The sequence below is a fragment of the Pseudophryne corroboree genome, chromosome 7, assembly GCF_028390025.1.
Source record: "Pseudophryne corroboree isolate aPseCor3 chromosome 7, aPseCor3.hap2, whole genome shotgun sequence".
Taxonomy (NCBI): domain Eukaryota; kingdom Metazoa; phylum Chordata; class Amphibia; order Anura; family Myobatrachidae; genus Pseudophryne; species Pseudophryne corroboree.
The window spans coordinates 265866802-265886336 of record NC_086450.1 but is presented as its reverse complement, the minus strand read 5'-3'; the positions used below and the strand labels follow the sequence as shown (position 1 = coordinate 265886336).

General features: G+C 45.2%; 1 protein-coding gene across 1 annotated transcript in view; it reads right to left on the bottom strand.

Moving 5' to 3' along the window:
• Positions 1-17483: 17483 nt before the first annotated feature.
• The window catches only part of CALCRL (calcitonin receptor like receptor), a 743490-nt gene continuing 741438 nt past the window's right edge, over positions 17484-19535 (bottom strand). Inside the window, exon 13 of the mRNA XM_063934127.1 lies at positions 17484-18642. Within this exon, the coding sequence (XP_063790197.1) occupies positions 18421-18642 (222 nt within the window). The 3' untranslated portion in view covers positions 17484-18420. The remainder of the gene's footprint in view (positions 18643-19535) is intronic.

Genomic DNA, 19535 nt, shown 5'->3' with positions numbered 1-19535 from the left:
ATTGTTTTTATCATTCTGCACTATTTTGCACTCTTCTTGTTTTTTATGGAACATGATGTGATTCGGTGGACGTCCTGAAAGAGGTCCCTTTGCTGTAGTGCCTATATGGATGATTCTATACGCCTCAAAAAATCACTTGTTTGTAAGTGTGCATCGTGCAATAAAACCATCATTCCACTCATAAAACAATCTGCACTATTATTGTATGTCTTTTTGCCCTCTAGATGAATTTTTGACACCTAAGGATGAATAAGAACTGTAACTCCTAATCAAGTATAATTAGTGGCAACATTTCAGAAGTTATGTGAAGTGGTGTTCTATTTCATTGTAATTGGTGGACGTGGTTTTCTCTTTAGCGCTAATTAGTTGCTGTGTATTTTTCTTCACGTTTCGCAATTTTGAGTAATTTGGTGCTTACTCACACACAAGAATTATAGCTGCATTGTGGGGGAAATTCATTGCGCACTTTGGTTGTAGTTTTTGTATTTGGGATCATACAGGACAAACAAAGAGTCCGATTTCCTGTGATGAGCAGTCCTCTTCACATAGATTTTCAAAGCCCTCACAACATCCAAGGACCTTGACGAAATTGAGGAGTCAGTAGCCACTGGCACCACAATAGGTTGATTGATATGAAATGCTGATACAACCTTTGGAAGAAACTGCTGACGTGTCCGGAGCTCAGCTTTATCTTCGTGGAATATCAAGTAAGGGCTTTCATAGGACAAAGCCCCCAATTCTGACACACATCGAGCAGAAGCTAAGGCCAACAAGGTGACAGCCTTCCATGAAAGAAATTTAACCTCAACCTCCTGTAGAGGCTCAAACCAGTCCGACTGGAGGAACTGCAATACCACGTTAAGGTCCCAAGGCGCCGAAGGCGGTACAAAGGGAGGTTGAATGTGCAGAACTCCCTTCAAAAAGGTCTGAAACTCAGGGAGGGCAGCCAATTGTTTCTGGAAGAAAATGGACAGGGCCGAAATCTGGACCGTCACAGATCCCAACCTCAGGCCCATATCCACACCTGCTTGCAGGAAGAGGAGAAAACGTCCCAGTTGAAACTCCACCACAGGAAACTTCTTGGACTCACACCAAGAGACATGTTTCTTCCAAATACGATGGTAATGTTTAGACGTTACACCTTTCCTAGCCTGTATCAGGGTAGGAATGACCTTCTTCGGAATGCCCTTCCGAGCTAGTACCAGGCGTTCAACCTCCATGCCATCAAATGTAGCCGTGGTAAGTCTTAATAGGCGAACGGCTCCTGCTGCAGCAGGTTCTCCCGAAGAGGAAGAGGCCTCGGCTCTTCCTGCAAGAGATTCAGAAGGTCCGCGTACCAAGCCTGCCTTGGCCAGTCTGGAGCAATGAGGATCGCTTGAACTCTTGTTCTCCTTACGAGCTTTAGAACTCTTGGAATGAGTGGGAGTGGTGGAAACACGTACACCGACTGGAACACCCACGGAGACACCAGGGCGTCCACTGCCACTGCTTGTGGCCTCTCATCTTGTTGAGACGAGAGGCCATCATGACTATTTGGGGTAACCCCCAAAGGTCTGTTATTTCCTTGAACACCTCCGGATGGAGACCCCACTTCCTCGGATGGAGATTGTGTCTGCTGAAGAAGTCTGCTTGCCAGTTGTCTACTCCCGGAATGAAGATTGCAGAGAGCACCAATGCCTGCTTTTCTGCCCAGAGGATGATTCTTGTCACCTCTGACATAGCAGCTCTGCTCTTCGTTCCACACTGTCGGTTAGTTACATTGTTCGACTGTACTTGAATGGCCCGATTTCTTAGAAGATGGGCCGCCTGAAGAAGACTGTGGTAGACGGCTCTTAGTTCCAGGATGTTGACCGGAAGGCCAGCTTCCAGACTTGACCACCTTCCTTGGAAGGTTTCCCCTTGAGTGACTGCGCCCCAGCCCCAGAGGCTCGCATCCGTGGTTAGAAGGACCCAGTCCTGAATCCCATACCTGCGGCCCTCCAGAAGGTGAGGCAATTGGAGCCACCAGAGGAGTGAAATCCTGGCCTTTGGCGACAGACGAATTCTCTGGTGCATGTGTAGATGAGATCCTGACCACTTGTCCAGGAGATCCAGTTGGAAGGCCCGAGCATGGAACCTCCCGTACTGGAGAGCCTCGTAAGAGGCCACCATCTTTCCCATCAGGCGAATGCATTGATGAACCGACACCCGGGTTGGCTTCAGGACATCCCGGTCCACTGTTAGTATCACCAACGCCTTTTCCTGTGGAAGAAACACCCTCTGCACTTCCGTGTCGAGGGTCTTCCCCAGAAAAGACAACTTCCAGGTTGGTTCCAAATGAGATTTTGGAAGGTTCAGAATCCAACCGTGGACTCTGAGTAGGCAGGTTGTGAATACAATGGACTGCAACAGCTCCTCCTTGGACGATGCCTTTATCAGTAGATCGTCCAGATACAAAATGATGTGTACCCCCTGTCTTCGGAGTAGAACCATCATCTCCACCATCACCTTGGTGAACACCCTTGGTGCTGTAGAGAGGCCGAATGGCAGGGCATGGAACTGGAAATGACAGTCCAGTAATGCAAAATGGAGATAAGCCTGATGTGGTAGCCAAATTGGAATGTGGAGGTGTGCATCCTTGATATCCAGGGATAATAGGAATTCCCCCTCTTCCAGACCTGATATCACCGCCCTGAGAGACTCCATTTTGAACTTGAACTACTTCAGAAAAGGGTTCAGTGATTTTAGGTTCAGAATGGGCCTGACCGAACCATCTGGTTTCGGTACCACGAAAAGGTTAGAATAGTAACCTGTGGCTTGCAAATGAGGAGGTACTGGCACAATGACCTGTGCCTCCACCAACTTCTGGACCGCTGCTTGTAGGACAGTCCTGTCCACCAGCAGAACTGGCAAGCCTGATTTGAAAAATCTGTATGGAGGGATATTTTGAAATTCTAACCTGTATCCCTGGGACACAATATCTTATCACCCAGGGATCCAGGCCGGACGATACCCAGACATGACTGAACTGTCTGAGCCTCACTCCCACTGGCCCCACCTCCAGGCCGCGCGGTCCACCGTCATGCGTAGGACTTTGGCGTACTGGAAGCAGGCTTAGTTTCCTGGGAACCTGCCGCAGCAGGTTTCTTGGATTTAGCTCGACCTCCCCTAAAGAAGGTATTGGACGGTTTGGCCTTTCTAGGTTTGTTAGACTGAAAGGACTGTGATGTTGATGAAGAGGAGGATTTCTTCGGAGCAGGTGCAGCTGAGGGAAGGAACAGAGACTTACCCGCTGTAGCCGTGGATATCCATGCATCTAAAGCTTCCCCAAAGAGAGTCTGACCTGTGTAGGGTAGGGACTCCACACTTTTCCTGGATTTCGCGTCGGCCAGACGAGCTGAAACAGACATGGAAGAGATCCCCGCAGCCATGGAACCCAGGTCTTTCATGGATTCTACTGTAAAACCTGCTGAATCGTGACTGTTACGCAAAAACAATTCAACATCATCCTTATCCATTGTATCCAAATCCTCAAGTAAGGTGCCTGACCATTTTACTATAGATTTTGCAATCCATGCACTAGCAATAGTGGGATGTAATATGGTCCCCGAAGCGGTGTACATTGATTTAAGTGTATTATCAATTTTTCGATCAGCCGGCTCCTTTGAGGTGGTAGATCCCGGAACAGGTAAAACCACCTTTTTTGAGAGTCTGGACACAGATGCGTCAACAATTGGCGGACTTTCCCATTTTTGTCCTATCCTCCTCAGGGAAAGGAAATGCCAACTGGACCCTTTTAGGGATCTGGAATTTTTTTCTCAGGGTTTTCCCATGCTTTCTCAAATATAGCATTTAATTCCTTTGACGCAGGAAAGGTTAGCGAGGCATTCTTATTTTCAGTGAAAAAAGGCTCCTTAACCTGCTCAGGTGTGGTATCATTAAGATTCAACACATCCCTGATAGCCTCTATCATCAGTTGCACCCCCTTTGCAAGAGAGACAGACCCCCGCAACACATCCCCAGTACCGTCTGTGGTATCAGAATCTGTATCCCTGTAATCTTGCATGACATGAACAAGCGCACGTTTGTGGGGGTATATAGTGGAGCGTCCTGAGGTACCAGAATCGGGCCATACTGCCACCGAGTTCTGTAATACTTGGGTTGCGAATTCATTACTTGAAACCCTATCTGAAATCTGAGAAATCCAAGATTTGATAGAGGAAAACCACTCAGGTTCCCTTGCAGGAATCTGTGCTAAAGCAGTGCTATCCTGATTACATGGAATGGGATCATCCTGGGAGGACATATCCTCCGTAGCATATGACACAATGTCCCTGGACATAGCTAAAGGAGACCACAAAACACTACACACACACACACACACACACACACACACACACGGGAGGGCAGACAGAGTTTCACCCCCAAGAATGGCAAGAGAGACACAGAGATTGGAGCCAACCCACACACAACGCTTTTAACCAAAGGGAGACCCCTTGTCAGCGGTGACTGTGCACCTTAAAAGGATACACAGTCGTTGTCAAAGTCGAAAAATATTATGATGCGTATGCCTTGTACTAACCCCATGCACATGCCCGCTGTTCGTGCGCCCAGTCTGCCGTGCGTGCACATGTCCGCAATTTGCGTAAGATCACTCCGGCGATTACGCGCGTGATATGCGCATTTACGGTAGAGTTTGTGAGCGTGTAGCGGGCGACTCGTTCATAACATATTTAACCTAAATAGTGTGTTTTATAGATAATATTCCCCTAAACAATGTCAGCAAGTATGTTTATTTTAAACGGTTCGTGGACAGAGAGATTCCTCTTTGCATGATAGGAAGGGTCAGATAAAGGTTGAACGGTGGTGTCTAGTATCCAGCTGTGGAGTATTTTAATAGTAGCATTTCGGTGTTGGTTAGGAAGAGATTGTTCGCTCCTGCGTATAGTTATGTACAAAAGCAGTTTATAGACATTTACTGTATTTGCTGTTCATTATCCATGCGGCGGGAATCCTGAGGATACCTCCCACATGAGCAGTTGGAGAAAGACACAACCCATCTGTTCGAACCCACCTATGACCTTTTGTTATAATGCAGAGACACATTCCTGTGTCCAATGAACAATGAGATTATAGGGACCATTGTATTGTTACTGTATACTGTGTATATAAGGACCACCATTGCTGGGCCAGTCACTCACACTCTCTGCAAGGTTTTCACATTGAAGGCTGAGGGCTGGATCCAGGACGCGCTTGCGAATCATTCCCACTTGTGCATGTTCTCTGTAGCCATTTTGTTATCCTTAGTGTTTGCCATTTATTCTCATTCTGTTTGCTTGTGTTTGCGATCGTTCACTATTGTTCATGTTATTCCTTGTTATTCTGTTTAGATTTTGATGTTAGTTTTGTAGTGTATAAGCTGTATTGTTTTCCCCTTTTTACTCTAAAGAATCATCCACGAAGGTGTTAGAGCCGGAGTGTTTTTTAAATCCAAACCAGGTCTTGTGTTTTCACTAGTTACTGTACAGGGTTTTCTTAAGGCCCATACACACTTGACGATAAAATGAACAACGTCGTTCATTTCAGCCCTCATCAACGACGTCGCTCATTATATCGTCAAGTGTGTATGCATCCGACGACCACCGATGCGCGGCCCAGCGGGACGTTAACGACCCTCGCTTATCTGTGGAGCATGTATGCTCAATTTCCACTATGGTCGTTACCGACCAGAGACGTCGTTAAATGTGTATGGTGTGAAAGACCAACGACCAAGCCACTGTTCACCAGCTCATTATTTTAATAAACTGTTCAGCTTGGATGCTTCAACGATGAATGGTCTATGGTCTTTGGTCGTTGGTAGTGTGTATGCTCATGTCGTTTGCTCAGCTGTTCAAGGGAAGTTCAAGGGAAGTCGTTAACGATGTGTGCATCGTCAAGTGTGTATGGGCCTTTAGCGTCTCAATCGCTCAAACAACTTACACATTATCAAGGTTAATAAGCGTTACACCATTGTAGTATTACATTGCCAAGGTTTAGAGTGTAAGCATACTCTTACTGTGTGTTGTTACTAAGGTTTACTGTGTATCATTCCGTGAGCGTACGTGACACTCGTGCGTCGCGTCCCCGGCCTAGCGTCTGCTACGCTGAGTGCGTACCCTTACGGTACTCAGTGCGCCAATAGCGTACTTAGTCTGTAATAGAATATAGCTTAATGTTTAAAGGTAATATTTGACATTATCAATTGGGGGCCTCATCCGGGCCTCCTCATATCCGCAACCTAGCGGAACCAGGCAGACTTTATCCATCAGCAAAGGGCCGGAAGGTAGTATCCCCTGTTAGCCGTTTGGTGGTTGGGGATACAGTAGTGCTGATCAGATAAGCGTCTGCTCCGATTGGTTTGTAGGGATGCTGGTGGGATCCGGAACCGAAAGGTAAGAACGTTAAGCTATTGTCTTTTAAATCTGTTTTAATTTCTGTTTGGTGCCAACTGCGCACGCAACACATGTAACACACGCACACACCTGTACTCTGCATATCTGATCATATTGTTGCAAAACAAGGTTCAAATGAGTCATATTGTGTTTGATTCAGATTGGATTGCTTATCTGTTTAAGTAGGTTTAAAAGTATATTTAAAAGTTACTGCAAAAGCCTTAATATAGTGTTGTTGTTTTTTTTTTACTCAGGCCTAAAATAACTTCAGGGGCTTGCATGGTGATTTTTTTTGTGACAAAGGAAGCCGCATGGTCTGTCCTCCATTTTGTGTAACCCTCATGGATGTGGAAGGGGGAGGAGCAGCGGCCATTTTGGGATGGTCAATTTTTTTTGTTTCTCTTAAAGGCTGATTTTCAGTCTGCTCAGGAATAATCAGCCGGCCTTGGTCAAAAAGAAATCACCATTTATGAGTCACCAATGCATTTGTATTTTGTGTATTTTTGCATATCTACCCTCTTGTTTGCCATTAGCATTGATCACGTGCTGAGAAAATTTGTTGCTATTTTAGTTAAAAGTAAAACTAATACTTAAGGGAGTAATTGTAAAACACGCACGCAGCCTGACCCAGTTATAAAGGTTGTGCAGGAGATAATGTGTGGTGTGGGTAAGCGATTATAGTTGAATATCGTTTACATTTATAGAAGCGTGTTATTTGTATTACTGTGGAGTATCCGGCCTGTGTACACGTGTCTCTGACCGCGTGCGAGACAGCGTACGCAACGCAAAGGCCTACACAAGTGGCAAATATTACGCAACGTGCGTACGGATACGCCCACTAAATACAAATCACACGATAGCATTGTTTTAGTTTAGGCGATACGGTAGCCACGCGATAATAGCACAAATTGTTCAGTTTCCAATATTTAGTTTAAATACCTTACTTTACTGTAGTACCTCTGGGGAGAGCTATCAGTTTATGGGAATTTTTTTTTTTTCTGATCAGAAAACTATAGAATGATAGTGTGGGCTGAAAAAGGGTATGAGTGTATTGAATCCCGCTTGGTGGTCTTGGTGAAGCTTGGTGATCTTGATGAAGCTTGGTGAAGCACGGTCTAGGTTTTGGTGAACACGTGCGACGAAGTATGATAAAAGTTTTCGTGGTACTACACTCCGGCTGTTGTGGAGCACAGTAGGAAGACTCCAATGATCCTACCATTTATGGACAACAAGTGTTTATAAGTGGTACGATTGGACCGCACGGTTGTAGGTGTAAAACCGTGACGCAACGTGATATGAGGTTGCATATTCATGCGTAAATTGCCCTCATACGTGTTGTAGGGAGCACATACAAGCGTGATTTGTGTAAAATAAAGGAAGGGAATTTTCGCTGGTCTCTCAGGAAAATCTCTAGAGGTAGGGCCTGCAACGACTATGTGTGTCTGCTAAAAGAGGTGGATCCGTGATACTCGGAGCAGAAGAAGCTGGTGGAAGAGCTTGAAGAACTTCCACCGTAGACTTCTGTGTTTGGTGCATTTTAGGAAGTTTTTCTGTGTTAAAAAGGTCCACAATGGAAGCCAAGTGCACAACACAAGGACATTTAGCAGTCAGGGTTCAGACTGAAGAGGCTTGCAGACCCCGGGGGTCTGCTCGGTTAGTAATGTGGGGGAAGTATGGTCCTCACACTGAGACCTTTTGTGATGAATGGACACGAATGACTGTGGGGGATAAAGCACCATTTCCTGGGATAGGTAGTTTTGACTCAGAGGTATTGCATAATCTAAGAAGAAGGATATGTCTGATAAAATCCGGGAAGCAACGGATTAGACATTATGATTATTTACAGTTATGGCAACAGGAAGGTGAGATACAAAGAGGATTAGCTCAAGAAGCTGGTTCCAACACTGGCAGGAACCTGATGGCAACTGGAGAAACAATGGCTACAGAGAATGGCATACTGGGATATGATGATAATAGTGCTCTTAATAACTGTATTAATGACAATAAGAGTAAACGTAATAAATGTGTTAATGACGATAGGAGTAAAACTGATAAATGTACAAATTCTAACCCGTGCAAGTTGCACCCCATGTTAAACTTCCCTCAGGATTACAAGCAAGAAAGTGAGCCCAGCACGATGTCGGCATTTTTTCCAGCAGCCACCATACGAGACACCCAGGTGGGCACGGCCCAATCGGTAAAGGCAGTAGTAAAGCCCCCTTACGGAGGGTCAGGTGAGGTTGTGTCCACAGGAAAGTACGGTATTGTATGTTATGCACAGACAATTGCACCTCACATTGTAGAGTAAACACAAGATGATGTAGTTGGACTTAATCCTGTCAGGGTGATTGCAGTCCCAAATGGACAGACTGACGCTTTGGGAGTCACTCCCGTCAGGAACATTGCAATGCATTGCCCCTGGTCCCGGACAGAATTAAGGACCATTATGTCTGAATTTCCTGATCCCAGGAAAGATCTAGCCGCATGCCAAAGGTTTATTAAAGAACTAGGAAACACCACCGAACCCCATAATAAAGATTGGCGGACATTGCTGAGGGTATGTCTACCCTCCAATATTGACCCTGCGAAATTCATCACTGGTTGTAAGTTAGACGCAGAAGTACCTCTTACTGAGGAATACAATCAGGACAATGTAAAACGGATCAATCTGCAATTAGGAGTATATTTCCCAACTGTTGTCAAGTGGAACAAAATTTTCTCCATTAGACAAAAAGAAGGTGAAACTGCTTCTGATTATTTCCATCGAACATTAGAGGAAATGGCTAGATACACTGGGATTGCGGACATTGAGGAAAGTGTACATCATAGAGAAGTAGCGGTGTCTGTATTAATGGAAGGTTTAAAAGAAGTGTTGAGAACAAGAGTACAGACCACTCAACCTAACTGGAGAAGTATCTCGGTGGCTGCATTAAGGGAGTCCGCTATCGAGCATGACCGTAATATCCAAAGAACCAGGGAAGCACAGGGAGAGCGGTTGATGGTGATGAGCATCCAAGCACTAGAAGAGGCATCAAATCGACCAAAACCCCAGGCCCCTGGCACATGGAGGAAGCCAAGAGTTTGTTATCTGTGTAAAAGGGAAGGGGATTATGCCAGCAACTGTAACAGCACACATAAAGTCAGACCTCCTAGACAAGAACACGAGCAAAGTTATGACACACGTAATTGTAATCAGGGATCATATAGGAAAAATTTTGGGCAGCACCTGTAATTTGCAGCCAGTGAAGTTGATTATTAGCCTTGATAGTAAGCCTGAGGTTACAGTCGATGTAATTGGAAGGTCATTCCTTGTAGACACAAGGGCGGCCAGGTAAACTCTGTGATTATCTTTAAATGTTTCCTTTTCATCTCTGACGTTCACCAGCAGAACTACAGCTCAAACGTCACATGACTACTTGGTCTTTTCAGAGGTCTACCCAACCCCAGTATATCTTACCAGCATCGTTGTGTCTGGCCAAACACAAAGGGTGGAGAGTGGAAATACTGGTGGGGGAGACTGTGCAGAGATACCGATGGACATATTGGTGTGACAGCCTGATGGTGAACGGAAATCTGACCATGTTTTTTTCTATTGTTCTCTCTCTTTTTGTTCTTTCATGTTTTACGGATGGTATGTCACACAACAGTTAGACAAATGGTAATGCAAGATTTATGCTCCTTACAGAAAGATCGCTGAGTCGGAAAGGATATCGTATCACTGGAGTGTTCGTTTTGGGAAGACTGAGAGACAGCATTGTTGAGACGACCTCTGAGCAAGAAGAACAACAAGACTATAGGACAAATTATCGTAACAAGTTTTTTTTCCCTTCAATTATTTTCTGTACCCCCATTACAACTTTCTCTTTCTCCTCCTGTAAGATGGACTCGCCCCAAGAGACTGCAGACCCTGTTGTTGACCAGAGCAGTCTGTTTCGGTGAGAGTACCAGAGAGGTCGAGAAAGGATCTGGAATGGGTTCTGATGATCAGGATGGATTCGTAGAATTCCAAGAGCAACACAATCACCGAGTAAAAGCGAGTATCAGAAAACGATCTGGTAGCCATGACACTAAGAGACATTGTGAAGGATTGTTAGCTGAAGAGAATTGTATCTGTAGAAATTGTGAAAACATAGTTGAGGACGGGTGCATCCAGAGATGTCAGTCCAGCCTTAATATCAACATGGACCGTCATCCATTGAGTGACTATCACTCACTAGTGGGTAAGGTTTTAAACCAAACGGAATGCTGGGTGTGCTCACAAGTACCTCAAGGTCATAGAAAGTCAGGACTAGTGCCATACGCTTTAACGATAGATGAGGTACTTGAATTAAGGGGTGGGAGACCGGTGGACAAGACATTTTATATTTCTAGGCCTCCTAGTTTGAAGCTCCACCAATATCATGTGGATAGGTCCCTAATATGTTTTAACATTTCCAATCCCCGAAAGCCGGGAAATTGGGAAGTGACATGGAACAACCGAACCATGACATTCTCACACAGAGCCGATAGAATGCCCGTAGACTCAGAGCTTATACGCCAAATAGCCAACAGTGGAAGATATTTCCAATATAGGTACACTCTAGGAAGTAGGACCATGCGAGTTGGAGAAGTATCACCAGGATACTGTGCGCATATCATACAACCTGATATGTGTACTAGACAAATGAGAGAGTTAGGGATAGGATTTTTCACCTGGAAGGTTTGTAATATGGTGATGTCATATTCTGTCCCATATGTCCTCCCTGATGATGCATATTTCATATGTGGGAGGAAGGCGTATAAGTGGCTTGCCCCAAACTCAGAGGGATTGTGTTACATTGGAAGAGTGTTGCCGGAATTAATGACCATTACCCATGATAAAATGAAAGACGTTCACCGCAATGCTAAAGCTCCTTACACTCACACCCATTACGAACACATTGTAAAGAGACACCTTATAGATAGGACAGAGCATGCAGCCTCTGATTTGATCCACGAATCCACCGGGATTCAACTCCTACTCGCGCTAGATATCACCCGTACCGCCAGAGGAGTTATACATTTTAGGTATATAACTGCGCTAGCGAACCTGATAGACAATATCACCGAGATGTATGATGATACCTTCAGGTATACTGGGAGAGAATTGCAAGCTTACAAAACGGAACTGATCCAGCACATGATGGTTCTCAATTACATCACAGCGGTGACAGGAGGGTATTGTGTCACCCTAGCAACTCAGTATGGTGTGAAGTGTTGTACATATATCACAAACAGCACTGAGGACCCAACCGAGGTTATAGATCAAAAGATGGACAATATCTTGCAATTAAAGTGGGAGTTCCGAAGGAGACACAACCTTACCCTTGCTTCTGTGGGTAATGAACTGACCGGCTGGGTTTCATGGTTGAACCCACGTAATTGGTTCTCAGGTTTAGGAGAATGGGCTCAAAATGTTATCCTTACTGTAGGGAAATTCCTCTTATGTATCCTAGGAGTTGTCATAATGATTGGTTTGATATTCAGATGTGTTCGGATTTTAATGAATTGCAAGCGCAGTACCAAATTGATGAGTTTGAGGAGCGAAGGCAATGTAACAACAACTGGTTTAATTTATGACCCATCAATCGAGACAATGTTGTGATAAGACGTGATTCCACAGTCCGTTTCTTTCACCCGTTTCTCCTTTGTTTTTCTCCAAGGTAAAAAGACATCCACTTGGAAGAAGATTTGATGACCCTTTATACAGACCACTGATGAACTGTGTCACAGACACTTGATGAGCTTTTAGAGACTTTAACTTTTATGGACACTTGAAGAACTTTGCTTGCCACTTACAGCAAAGATACAGCAATCCGGACGAGACATCGACAAGACTTCAACAAGACGCCCAAAGACGACCACATACATAATCATACAAATGCATTTATAACGCATGTTCCTTATCTTCATCTCTACTATCTTCAGGTAGTAACACACATAGTCGACAGGTGATATAGGCACATATATTAGCACTCACATATTTTCCCCCTTCATGTATCATCAACTAATGTGCACCCCATTTGTTGGAACTAAAAAGCCGAAAAGAGCTCGGTAGACTTTGTTAGCCCACTTACAGACCCTTAATACGGGATAAGAAGGATTCAATGTATACTTCGCAATACCTCAAAGCTTATTTTAGAACATGTACGGCACGATGATACATGACCCCTCAGACATGAATTTCATACACACAGGCTTTTACTATCCCACTAGGTCATACATTTTCCCACCTTCTCCTCTCCTCCCTACTCCCAATCATAATAAGGTATTTCATGGTAATATATTTTTCTGCTCAATTGTTTAGATAGTGGCAGTTATTGTTGACTGCCAAAGGGTGGACTGTCAAAGTCGAAAAATATTATGATGCGTATGCCTTGTACTAACCCCATGCACATGCCCGCTGCTCGTGCGCCCAGTCTGCCGTGCGTGCACATGTCCGCAATTTGCGTAAGATCGCTCTGGCGATTACGCGCGTGATATGCGCATTTACGGTAGAGTTTGTGAGCGTGTAGCGGGCGACTCGTTCATAACATATTAACCTAAATAGTGTGTTTTATAGATAATATTCCCCTAAACAATGTCAGCAAGTATGTTTATTTTAAACGGTCCGTGGACAGAGAGATTCCTCTTTGCATGATAGGAAGGGTCAGATAAAGGTTGAACGGTGGTGTCTAGTATCCAGCTGTGGAGTATTTTAATAGTAACATTTCGGTGTTGGTTAGGAAGAGATTGTTCGCTCCTGCGTATAGTTATGTACAAAAGTAGTTTATAGACATTTACTGTATTTGCTGTTCATTATCCATGCGGCGGGAATCCTGAGGATACCTCCCACCTGAGCAGTTAGAGAAAGACACAACCCATCTGTTCGAACCCACCTATGACATTTTGTTATAATGCAGAGACACATTCCTGTGTCCAATGAACAATGAGTTATAGGGACCATTGTATTGTTACTGTATGTGTGTATATAAGGACCACCATTGCTGGGCCAGTCACTCACACTCTCTGCAAGGTTTTCACATTAAAGGCTGAGGGCTGGATCCAGGACGTGCTTGCGAATCATTCCCACGTGTGTAAGTTCTCTGTAGCCATTTTGTTATTGTCACAACTGAGGGTTTAAGCTGACGGGAGGAAGCCTCAGTTGTAGGGGCTGGAATGAAGTTAAACTTAGATGGTTTAATCAGACCCCTGGACATGTAAGTGTGGAAGGAAACCCGAAGGTGTGACCATGACAAGCAAGTTAAAAGTCAAATGAAAGTTTATTAAACAGACTCCGTATAATCACAACAGCGTTCACAGTCAGTATTAGCAGTGGCAGATAATACAGTTCCTGGATCACTAAACCATAGAAGGTATAACAGGGCACTGGTAGGTTGCAGAACAGATGTTATAGTCCTTGGGTAGAATAACCTTACCAGGCCAGGCTGTAGTAGTGGAGACAACCGAGGAACACGCCAGTAGGTGTATAAGATGATGCTGGTAACTGGAATGCACTGAAGGAGTCACTGGACGGAACCAGCCAGATGGTGGAGATACGGAGTTAAAACTGAAAGATGCTAGGGTGCGTGGAAACAGATGAAATGAAGAGTGGTTACCGGTGGTAGTGGATACTGCTGGTAAGTAGAAATCCGCAGGGAGAACACCGGCTCTTTAAGGAGGTTGAATTCTGTTGGAAGCAGGTTGCTGGAAACAGATGGGTTAATAGCTGAAAGCTTGGAAGCTGGAAGCAAACGAAGTAATAGCTGAAAGCTGGAGCAGTCACAGAGGATTGCAGAGTCAGGCTGCACCGCAGGATGGAAAGCAGGTGCGGGTCTCTTTGTGGATGCTGGAGGCAGGAGCTGGAACCTGGAGAAACAAACCACAGGAGAGAGAGACTGGAACAAGGTATGACATTCAAAGCACTGACATCTATCTGGCCTAGACACAGGATACTTATACCTGCTGCTATGCAGGCATTGGCTAGGCAATTATGCAGATTCCAGAGATGGTGGATTGGAGGAATTGGAGCATGTGATCAAATCCAACATGGCTGCGCCCATGCTGGAACCTGGAGGGAAAACTGGTTTGTAATGAAATGTGCAAACATAGTGATAATGGCGGCGCCGGCCGCGGAGGACAGGAGACGCCAGACGACAGCTACATGCTGAGACACCTGGAGGGCAGCAGAGGCCGCGGCAGGCATGATACATGATTCTGAGAACCTGCAGCAATAACACAGTAACGGCGGCGGAGGCCGCGAGACGCCATGTTGGATTCAAACATGGCGCCGCTGTGGTAGTGTCTCAGAATGACAGGAGGGATGTGCAGAGTGTTGACACAGATGAGATCCGGATTTGGAACGCTGGGCCAGTCTCAGAAGACACCTAAACGGCAGGTAATGGCGTCCAGATACCCGGATCGTGACAGTTATCCTTAGTGTTTGCCATTTATTCTCATTCTGTTTGCTTGTGTTTGCGATCGTTCACTATTGTTCATGTTATTCCTTGTTATTCTGTTTAGATTTTGATGTTAGTTTTGTAGTGTATAAGCTGTATTGTTTTCCCCTTTTTACTCTAAAGAATCATCCACGAAGGTGTTAGAGCCGGAGTGGTTTTTAAATCCAAACCAGGTCTTGTGTTTTCACTAGTTACTGTAAAGGGTTTTCTTAGCGTCTCAATCGCTCAAACAGCTTACACATTATCAAGGTTAATAAGCGTTACACCATTGTAGTATTACATTGCCAAGGTTTAGAGTGTAAGCATACTCTTACTGTGTGTTGTTACTAAGGTTTACTGTGTATCATTCCGTGAGCGTACGTGACGCTCGTGCGTCGCGTCCCCGGCCTAGCGTTTGCTATGCTGAGTGCGTACCCTTACGGTACTTAGTGCGCCAATAGCGTACTTAGTCTGTAATAGAATATAGCTTAATGTTTAAAGGTAATATTTGACATTATCATCGTATTTCAGCCTCCCCCCCCCCCTTCTACAACCCCCTGGTACCGTGAGAGATAGCTGGAGTTGCTGTGGAGGGACCTTCTTTCTACTGATAAGCGCTGTGCAGGCAAGAAAATAGCGCTGAACGCTGCTGGGTCTGCTCTGAGAAGCTCCGACCCCAAAATGGCGCTGTCTTCCCTCTCTTCATCTGATTATACTGGCTGGAGGATTGTTGCTGGCTGAGATCCTGGGACCCCAACAGGCTTTGTGACCAGTGTAGGGTGTAAGCTCTGGCCCAGGGCGCCCCTCACCGCACCGCACTATGTATCGCTGTGCCATCCTGGAGCGCAGTGAATACTGCGCTCCTACCCTGCTGCCACCATCTTCACACCGGCCCTCCGCTTGCTAGGGGGGTCGGTGTCTTACTTGCCACAATCTTCAGCTCTGTAAGGGGGTGGTGGCATGCTGCTGGGGTGAGCGATCCCCTGTGGCGGGGAGCGACCTATCCCCTCAGGAGCTCAGTGTCCTGTCAGCGGAGTAAGTGGCTCAAACCCCGCAGGGAGGACACTACCCCCCCCCCTCTCCCCCTGTTGCCAGCAGCCTCCCTGTAAAATTAAAAACTCTAAAATAACTTTTTACTATAAAAGCTCTGGAGAGCTCCCCTAGCTGTGACCGGCTCCTCTGGGCACATTTTCTAAACTGAGTCTGGTAGGAGGGGCATAGGGGGAGGAGCCAGCCCACACTCTCAAACTCTTAAAGTGCCAATGGCTCCTGGTGGACCCGTCTATACCCCATGGTACTAATGTGTACCCCAGCATCCTCTAGGACAGTGATTTTCAACTTTTTTTTTACTCGCGGCACATCGAACAATATTTTAAAATTGCCAGGGCACACCAACAGTTCCCCACAGAAAAAAACAAAACACACACATTGGCCCTCACAGTAAAAAAAAAAGAAAAGAAAATCCACACATACATTGGCCTACACAGAAAAAACAATCACATTGCTCCCCACATAAATCATGTTGCTCCCTACATAAATCATACTGCTCCTCACATAAATCAATCACATTGCTCCCCACATAAATCCTACTGCTCGCCACATGAATTGTTCACATTGTTTCCCTCATAAATCCTTATTCTCCCCACATAAATCCTATTGAAATCCTATTATTCCCCACAGGAGAAATAAAATAACATATATTATCAGCTGTCCTACTCCCTGTCCCTCAGTGGCGGGGGCTGTTCATAGTGGAATTCTGCGAATACTGAGCAGCGGGCAGGTGTGGATGTGGGTGGGCAAGGAAAGCTGTGTATGCAGGCGGGAACTGGAAGATGTGTATGCAGGCGGATGATATCACATCGTTTTCAAGGCGGCCGGAGCACGACTGATCCTTTAAGAAGAGCCCGGGTCAACAGTTCACTCTGAAGGTGCAGGAAGCTGCTCTGGCTCCGCGGCACACCTTGCAACTGGTCGCGGCACACTGGTTGAAAAAGCCTGCTCTCGGACGTAAGAGAAATCTTCTCTATGAATCCTTTCAGTGAATGCTAGTGTGACCTTAATGACTATCCTTTGGAATCTATCCCTACCCGACTGTTCCAGTATTCCCTGTATTTTAACTTTCCCTTTCATTCCATAAGGTGCATACACACTGGGCGTTTTTGCCCAGTGCGTATGCAGAGAGATGATGTGAAAATCGGTGGCCGGAAAATCGCACAGTGCATACACACTGAGAGATTTTCACCTGGCCCATCCATTTTCACAGTGGTGAACCACTTTCAACAGTAGGAGATTGTGGAAAGTGGTTCACTCGGCCGGTAAAACAGGGCGACGGACGGCGATGATACTGGGGCGCGCATCAGTGCTCACCGCTCATCGCCTGGCCATACACACTAGGAGATTTTGAGCTCAAAATACCAAAAGTGAGCTACTTTGAGCTCAAAATCGCCCAGTGTGTATGGGCCTTTACTGGAGCTTCCTATCCTGAATCCCCTTTCAGTTTTCTGCCATACACCTACCCACCTCACTAGCTCCTTTTTCAAAGATTGCCCAATTCTCTGAAACGCCTCACAGAACCATTCAATACTGTAGTTGAAGGTTAATACCATATACTGTAGATATGCAACTCAGAGTCTTCATGTATGTGTTTGGTTTTCTTTATTACATAAGGGATACAAACAGAAAAGCACACAAAAACGTGCATAAAGGCAACATATTGTCAAAATGTGTTATTTATGGCAGTATAAAGAGCTTTTAGTTGAATGTTTTATAGTCTAAATTACAGATTTCTGATGACCAAGTCACTGTAATGAAAAACAAAACAAGGCTTATACAATTGGCAAATAACGAAAACAAATACTTAGAGAAATACTGTCTTAACATAAACTTCAATAATTCATCAATCACAGACCTGTTGTATAAACTTAATGGGTGTGGTATTAAAAGTCGACAGTAACTAGGTCGACAATGTCTAGGTCGACCACTATTGGTCGACAGTAACTAGGGCGACGGTCAAAAGGTCGACATGTTCTAGGTCGACAGGTCAAAAGGTCGACATGAGTTTTTAATGTTATTTTGGTGTCGTTTTCTTCGTAGAGTGACCGGGAACCCCAATTACTGCACCGCGTCCCCTCGCATGGCTAGCTTCGCTCGCCATGCTTCGGGCATGGTGCCTTCGCTCCGCTACCGATTCGCTCGGCACAGATTACCGTTCCAATCGTAGTCCACGTGGATCGTTAAGTATGAAAAGGTTAAAAAAAAGAAAAAAATTGTGAAAAACTCATGTCGACCTTTTGACCTGTCGACCTAGACCCTGTCGACCTTTTGACCCTGTCGACCTAGTTACTGTCGACCAATAGTGGTCGACCTAGACATTGTCGACCTAGTTACTGTCGACTTTCAATCCGGATCCCAAACTTAATACAAGTGCAAACAAATTTTAATGCAGTTTACATCAAATATACTTGACATAAAAATTATATATACTGAGTCACTCTTAATACGTGTGTAGTAGATATTACAGTGGAAAGTTAAACAGCAGTTATATAGAAACAAATATTACATCAGAAAAAAACATTTCACATATATGGTTTTTCAGTTTTCAAAGCAACACTTTCCATATCATGGTGTTTTTTTCCATTTGTCTGCTCGCTGTTATAGTCATGAGTATATGTTGTGCCCGGGCCCTCACTGATGGAAGATATAGTGTATGAGGCTGATCGAAGACCTTCAGAATGAGCAAAACTGTTCCCAAACTGAATTTTGTACTGATTCCAGTGTCTCTTTAGAACAGCTTGCACCTAAAATACATTAGCAGACACATTATTAGCAATAGTTTAAGCTTCTTTCTTTGTATCATAGGGCGGGCACATTTAAATTACTACTAAGCACCAAACTTTACTGTTAATTAATGGAAAAAGCTAAATCAATTTATTTTGCATCATAGTCTTTGATCATGATGAGCATGTTTTAAGCAGATAATTTCTCTGACGTCCTAGTGGATGCTGGGACTCCGTAAGGACCATGGGGAATAGCGGCTCCGCAGGAGACAGGGCACAAGAATAAAAGCTTTAGGATCAGGTGGTGTGCACTGGCTCCTCCCCCTATGACCCTCCTCCAAGCCTCAGTTAGATTTTTGTGCCCGAACGAGAAGGGTGCAGGCTAGGTGGCTCTCCTGAGCTGCTTAGAATAAAAGTGTATTTTAGGTTTTTTATTTTCAGTGAGTCCTGCTGGCAACAGGCTCACTGCATCGTGGGACTAAGGGGAGAAGAAACGGACTCACCTGCGTGCAGAGTGGATTGGGTTTCTTAGGCTACTGGACATTAGCTCCAGAGGGACGATCACAGGTTCAGCCTGGATGGGTCCCGGAGCCGCGCCGCCGGCCCCCTTACAGAGCCAGAAGAGCGAAGAGGTCCGGTGAAATCGGCGGCAGAAGACGATCCTGTCTTCAGACTAAGGTAGCGCACAGCACCGCAGCTGTGCGCCATTGCTCTCAGCACACTTCACACTCCGGTCACTGAGGGTGCAGGGCGCTGGGGGGGAGCGCCCTGAGACGCAATATAACAGATAATACCTTAGGTTGGCAAAAGAATACATCACATATAGCTCTTGGGCTATATGGATGTATTTTAACCCCTGCCATTTTTACAGAAAAGAGCGGGAGATAAGGACGTCGTGAAGGGGCGGAGCCTAT